A 6,912-nucleotide genomic window follows, 5' to 3' on the forward strand; every position below is an offset into this window, starting at 1 on the left:
TATCTGATCAAAATATTTTAATGTTTCAGACTTACATAATAGGGAACATAAAAAAGAATCTCACTTAGGTCAGCACATTTCCATTGATGAGTCAGCCCTTGTATTAACAATTCTTCCCACATCTACAGAATTATTAACAAAAGGGATATTGTTTCGCAATCTTGGTCATGTTGGGGAAATAATCCTTATTGCTTTGATAAATTGGTGAGCTGGTTGATTGAAACAAATAAAGGGACTGAAGTGACACCAGCTGGATAATGCTGGAAATGCAGGTAAAACAGCACCTCGTGCAAAACACAGGCCTCTAAGTTATCCATTGAAGATCTCACCCCATGTTAACAGACTGCAGTCACCACTCATCTTCTGTGGAGGTCCAAGATCTGCATGAAAAAAGTGATAGAAAACCATTTGAAAATAATTACATCCCAAACTACAAGGATCCTATGGGATTAATTATTATCTGTCTCCTCAGACTCAGGCCTGTCAGAGCCAGAGAGCACCTTATCGCCACAGATATTCAGAGCCCAGTGCAAAACATCACAAGAGAAAGACATTTAAACAAGGATTCAATTTGCTAGTCATTAGTACTTAAAGCACACCTTGTAGTTTGGTATCGACTTAGCCTTGTCACCTTTGGGGAAAATAAGTTTCATTAGGACAATAATCAATGAACATTCAAATCTACAAGATAAGACTCAGACTAACATTAACCTCAGACTTTGGCCTGTCAGAGCCATAGAGCACTTTATCGCCACAGAAATTCAGAGCCCAGTGCAAAACATCATAGGAAAACAAAGTACATGAAAGAAAACCAGACTCACCTTGTGGATTGTTCTGACAGCCTCGTAACCTTTGGACAATAGAAAAAGACTACCATAAGGACAATATCTGCAACGGACAATCAAGCAGACAAGACTAACTACAGTAGACGCGAGCATCCTCAGACTCTGGCCTGTCAGAGCCAGAGAGCACTTTTATCGCCACAGAGTTTCAGAGCCCAGTGCAAAACATCATAGGAGACGTTTCAGACAACGTGCCAGACACCGCAATGCCCCAGGTAACTTGCTAGCTAAGCAGTGTCCATAGAAAGGTTTACCCTCTTAGGTATAGGCTAAATCAAAACGAGATATATTTGCCAAACAATTGATTAGCCTCAAGTCGAAATTATAAATTGAAAGTTCTATACAAACGTTTAAGTAACTATAACTAACTACTTAGCCAACATGAGCTTCCTGCAGACGTTCTACAATTTGCCTACTTTGCTAGCTTTGCTAGCAAGCTGCTAACGTTAGCTAGCAACATCGAGGGAATTCGTTTACTGTCTAACTAAATAAAACATGACTGCTGAGGAAAGTAACTATCTAGCTATATCGTTTAATTCAAATAAGACGAAAATGTCAAGCTTCACACTCACCAAGCCACGTGCTGCCCCTCCAATCTAACCTTAGAAAAAGGCTGACCCACCAAAATGGCCGGTTTTATATGTCATTTATGGGAGGTCCAAAGAATAGGACCCCATTTTTTTTGCTGCCTATCGTAGGCGCCGTAAGTAAATACAATCACCTTGTTTAGAATTAACAACTTGAAGTCGAACTATGAAATAAAATGTATTTAAAGTGTATTATATGCATATTTAATTTGTTAACTACTTGCAACATTTTGTCTTGGATAAGATATCCATTGGAGAGGCATACATGCCAAAGCATACATGATTAATTGGTAAAAAAGAACATGTGATCAGGATACTTTATAGCCAGAGTTACCATTATACACTTCAGTATAATACACTTCAGTATAATGGTAACTTTGTGTGAGTGGTTCTACTTTTGGAAGCATAATGTGTGGATTGATAATACTGTATTTCCCCTCAATGACAGACCAATGTTTTAGGTTCAGAATCATTTGGGATGAGCAACAAGTATTAAACATAGTAATCAAAACTGTTTAAATTCAAATTTAGTCAAAGTACTGAACCATGACAATAACATGAGCTTGAATGCCACACCTGCATTGCAGAGTCACTGTGTCAGCAGCTCAACTGTCACATTTTTTAAACGACAAGTCCTGGCAAGGCAGAACAGAGAAGTGTAGCAAAGCATTAGGCATGAGATCATAAGGTATGTGAGTGACTGCTGTTGGTAATATGGCCTCCTATTCATCTCCAGAGATCCCCAGCTTTAAAGTAAAACACACATTCTCTCTCTCTCTCTCTCTCTCTCTCTCTCTCTCTCTCTTTCTCTCTCTCTCTCTCCCTCTCTCTCTCTCTCTCTCTCTCTCTCTCTCTCTCTCTCTCTCTCTCTCTCTCTCTCTCTCTCTCTCTCTCTCTCACACACACACTCAGATGCACACACACTCACACACTGGATGTCCTCACCAGCTGTGGCAGACCCCCAAACACACTTGGGGAATGTATAGAGGAGTGGCAAGGGGGACGTATAGGGGGTGGAATTTTGTTCTTCTTATCTTTGACTATATAATATGTGATTCTGTGGCTTGTGTAGTGGTATTTAACAACATACATACACATACATACATATAGTTATATGACAAAACCTTAGGCTCTATATAGCACACATACACAGTGCTCTGTAACAGTCCTAGTCAAAGGTTGCTACCCCAGACCACAGGCACACATACACAGTAAAAGCCAAAAACACTGCACACTTCATTAACACTCCATGGAGAGAGAGAGAGAGAGAGAGAGAGAGAGAGGGAGAGAGAGAGGAAGAGAGAGAGAGAGAGAGAGAGAGAGAGGGAGAAAGAGAAAGAGGGAAAGAGAGCAGAAGTGGGAGGGGTGCTGTCCAGTGGTGTGGTACAAAGAGCCAGATAATTCATTTTCTGCAGCTGTTTTGAAGAGAGAGAGGGAACGGAGAAATTGGGTGAGGGAGGAGAGAGGGGAAAAAGACAGCCAACTCATCTGACACTGACAGTGGGCCAAAGAAAGGGAAGAAGAGGAAGCAAAAGCACGGTAAAAGGAGTGGAAGAGAGAGGAGAGAACTACGGAAAAAACTGAGCAGGCTAAGGGGAGAGACAGAAGGGGAGAGAGAGGAGGGTGGAGAGAAACTTAACCCAGAAAAGAAGAGCAAGTTAAAACAGTGAGGCCACCAGCAGCAGTGAACGAGTGAGAGGTAAGAAACTTTTCCATGTATTTCACTGTAACCTCGGATTTCTCTGGCTGAATTCAAACTTCATTAAGACCTGATACACTGATAGTTTACTGTACAAGTCTATTTTTGTAGTATGCATTCATATGTTACTATATATTTCCTCTAGGCGTGGGTGTATGTACTGAGTTATGTGTGACAGCCAAAGCGGGGGACAGGGGGAGGAGAGAGAGTGTATGCCAGAGGGGGTGATGGGTACTGTGGTGGGGGAAGAGAAGGTAGACAGGGGGTGAGAGAGTTGGCAGTGGGAGTATGTGCCAGGCTTGAGCATTTCAATAAGTTTCAGAAGATTTACGCTTTTTGCTTTCTCTTGGGGTAGACTATTGCAAAAGTGTTGGACTCCTCCAGAGATTTCTAATAGTTTGACTTGGACAGCACACAGACAGACAGACAGACAGACAGACAGACAGACAGACAGACAGACAGACAGACAGCACACAGACAGCACACAGACAGACAGACAGACAGACAGACAGACAGACAGACAGACAGACAGAGCGACAGACAGACAGAGCGAGAGAGAGAGAGAGAGAGAGAGAGAGAAAGGATCCACACTTTCATCACAGGCCCTCACTGAAGATGGAGAATCATGTGATAACCCATGATTAGAGGCAGATACAGAAGAATCACTGGATCTGATAGTGGGTCTGACTGAGGGTGCGAGAGATAAAGATATCTGGAAAACAGACAGAGAAAGATTAGTCTTGTGACAGAGTGGGATTTGTTACATTCTCTGTAAAATGCCTTGAGAGAGGTTTTATTGTAAGCTGTTTGGGATCATGTGGGTTTGTCTCTCTAGTTTATATTTTGTGTCACTGAGCATGTGAGTCTGTCTAGCCTTTTGGGGATTTTTTTGCAGTTTTTAAGCTCATTTCCTGCAATTCTACACATTTTGTAATAACATATGCCATGTTAATATGATATCTTAATGAGAATGACTAACAAAACTAACTATCAGTGACTGACATAACAAGAGAACAGTGGAGGCTGGTGGGAGAAGCTATAGGAGGACGGGCTCTTTGTAGGAGGATGTCCTCTTATAGCTCCTCCCACAAGCCTCCTCTGCAGCAGAAAAACTGCTGATCTACAACCGCATTTTGAAATTGTACCTGGTGTATTCTTACTCTCAACAGTAAGTTTAGACAATTATATTTTTTGGGGTCGTGCCCGCTAGCGGCCGAGGGTCCTAAGAAACCTCTTATGTCGCTGGAACCGGCACTGTCTGTCTGAGTGCGTGTCTGTAGATTTAGGAGCATGTTAGTTTGTGTGTGTGTTGTGTGCGTATTGCATGTGTGTCTATGTTTTTATGTTTTCTCTAGGGCGAGAGGGGAAGACAAGCCCATCAGCAGAGTCACAGAGAGGGAGAGAGTAGGGAGACAGGGACAGTGAGGTGACCTTTACCCCCTGTTTATTTTGGGATGGCTCAAGTTTCAAAGCTGGGAATTGTGGGAGAGGGCATTCCATCCTTGCTGGTAGACTCAGGGCCTTAAATGCCAGGCCTCTGAGTATCTGTTTTACTGTATTATACTGATACTGTACCACGCCAGAATAACTCCCTCTCACCTAGTTATCAATCTACCCTGTACACTGTAGAAATGATACTTTGCTTTTGCAACACATTTGTCCAATTCTAAACTGTATCGGAAAACTGTAATTTATACGGTAATTTGGGGTATTATCAACAACAACAAATTTGTGTGTGGGGGGGGGGGGGGGGGGGGGAATAATTGCTGGTATTGTAATTCCAAACCACAGAGTACAGTACCATACTGTATCTTTGGAGCACCAAAAACCTTTTGACCACTAGTGGGTGCATGGTATTGTTGTTTCTGGCTCATTACCATATTTTGAGGCATGCCTTGTAAGATGCTATATTTGTTGCACCGTGAGTGAGAATGCTGTACCAATTTAATTCCTATGTGGTTACAGTGCCTCATCAATTTAAAATGTATAGGGGACAGATTGGAGTGGCAGCAAGTTGTACTCCTTTCCTGCAGTCAGTGACCAAAGTGCTCTCTCTGGCCTTATGGGTGGAATGTTATCAATATTTTTCAGAATATGTTAATTTATCAAGAGATTTTTTTTTTTACGCAATGAAAATACAGTGTTTCTATGTCAAACAGTTTTGTTATATTTCAGTCTTCTGTGATTTATGTTTTAAATATTTCAACTCTATATCTGGCATGGTACAGGTTTCTTCTTGTTTTTAAGCCCATAACCATGTGTGTGAGGTGTATACATTTGTTTCAAAGTAGATTTGTTTAAGACTACCATGTGTGACAAACACTTTGCATACTGCAGCAGCCAACCTGCTTGCACCAATCCCTTGTAATTACAGAAAAATACTGTGAAATATAAACCCCACCCCTCAGTGAATTTCATTCATTCACAGTTGAAGAGTACTTGCTTTGATACCGTATTTAAATTACAGTAGGTATGCTACAATATGAAACACAGAATTGTACTTATGACTGAGCTGCCTGTAACAGCAAGGCCTTTACAGTGTATCATCTTATCTGTCCAGTTTTATTTATACATGTAACAACCTCTTGAATAAACTTTACTGTGTCGGAAAATAATTATCTCAGACTTTCTAAACCAAACTGTTCTTCATGGATTTCCATCATTGTATTCAACTGACCACCTGGGTGGTGTAAAGGTATATTGAGAGGTGCACAGAATGTTGAAGAACATAAATGATTTCACTATTTATTTTCCTGTTTTTGTGGACAGGATGTCGACTCTCCCTCCTGAGGTTGCCACTGAAGATGCCACCAAACAGAGCTTCTGGATGGTGAGTGTGTGTGTGTGTGTGTGTGTGTGTGTGTGTGTGTGTGTGTGTGTGTGTGTGTGTGTGTGTGTGTGTGTGTGTGTGTGTGTGTGTGTGTGTGTGTGTGTGTGTGTGTGTGTGTGTGTGTGTGTGTGTGTGCACAGAGAAATGGAGTGAGAGAGATGGAGAAAGAAGTGGAGACGGGGAAGGAACAGACAGGAAAACACAACACACTTAGCCTCAGGATGTCTTGATAACCTTGTACAAGAGATTCCCGCGACAGACTAAACAGTATGGCTGCTCTTAGGTCAGTGTGTACAAGGCCTCTCTATCACACTAGGCTGGCTAAATGTTGTTTAGCTTCAGATAAATGAAGTTCTTCTTCCCTTTTAGCTGGGACATCATCCCATCATTCACCCACCTCTTTACAGCCGTATCCTAATCATTACACCGTTATTACCTGTTAATAAACAACTCTGAAATGGATTGTAACAACTTAATAATACATCATATATGCCATTTAGCAGACAATTTTATTCAAACCAACTTACAGTCATGCATCCATACATTTTACGTATGTGTTGTTGGATGCTTAAGATTTGTATTTAGTTGCAGTGTACAGTGAAACACTTAAGCTCCGAGCTCCAACAGTGCAGGTGTGAATGACAAAACAAAACAATAATAACACTGAAAAATGTAAATGTCCATTGGGGTCCATAGACGGAGCAGATAGCCAGTATGTTTCTCAAATGAAAAATATATTTGTTTTTAACCATCCTCCATAATGCTCATTTCATGATAGGCTGATAAATGTGCTATGGCTATAGGATAGGTTGGTTTGGCTTCTATGCTCCACCAATTGGCCAGTTGCAGCTCCATCCTACAGAGCTCCATCCGACTGACCCGTGTCTGCTTGTTCTCTTCCTGTTTGCTGGCCTCCTGGTCATTGCCCCACTTTCATCTCCTCTCTCTCTGTAA

General features: G+C 41.5%; 1 protein-coding gene, 1 long non-coding RNA gene and 3 other non-coding genes across 7 annotated transcripts in view; 1 reads left to right on the forward strand and 4 right to left on the reverse strand.

Moving 5' to 3' along the window:
* Window positions 1-2: 2 nt before the first annotated feature.
* Window positions 3-1,500, reverse strand: LOC129833443 (uncharacterized). The gene is made up of 2 exons (XR_008756074.1): window positions 1,415-1,500; window positions 3-850 (listed from the first exon to the last, which is right to left on the reverse strand). It is a non-coding gene; the product is annotated as an uncharacterized LOC129833443 (long non-coding RNA).
* LOC129834073 (small nucleolar RNA SNORD88) lies at window positions 462-549 on the reverse strand. Its single transcript, XR_008756200.1, has one exon. It is a non-coding gene; the product is annotated as a small nucleolar RNA SNORD88 (small nucleolar RNA).
* LOC129834075 (small nucleolar RNA SNORD88) lies at window positions 706-793 on the reverse strand. The gene has a single exon (XR_008756203.1). It is a non-coding gene; the product is annotated as a small nucleolar RNA SNORD88 (small nucleolar RNA).
* LOC129834076 (small nucleolar RNA SNORD88) lies at window positions 934-1,022 on the reverse strand. Its single transcript, XR_008756204.1, has one exon. It is a non-coding gene; the product is annotated as a small nucleolar RNA SNORD88 (small nucleolar RNA).
* A 1,255-nt stretch (window positions 1,501-2,755) lies between the features above and the next one.
* si:ch211-51c14.1 (protein kinase C and casein kinase substrate in neurons protein 3) overlaps window positions 2,756-6,912 on the forward strand; it is a 10,635-nt gene continuing 6,478 nt past the window's right edge. Inside the window, exons 1-2 of one of the 3 annotated variants that reach the window (XM_055898052.1) lie at window positions 2,756-3,128; window positions 5,898-5,958. In XM_055898052.1, coding sequence (XP_055754027.1) covers window positions 5,899-5,958 — 60 coding nt within the window. In that variant the 5' untranslated portion in view covers window positions 2,756-3,128; window position 5,898. Of the gene's footprint in view, window positions 3,129-5,889; window positions 5,959-6,912 lie in introns of all 3 variants that reach the window. The other 2 variants (XM_055898050.1, XM_055898051.1) reach the window with 2 other exon arrangements.

The sequence above is a fragment of the Salvelinus fontinalis genome, chromosome 34, assembly GCF_029448725.1.
Source record: "Salvelinus fontinalis isolate EN_2023a chromosome 34, ASM2944872v1, whole genome shotgun sequence".
Lineage (NCBI taxonomy): Eukaryota > Metazoa > Chordata > Actinopteri > Salmoniformes > Salmonidae > Salvelinus > Salvelinus fontinalis.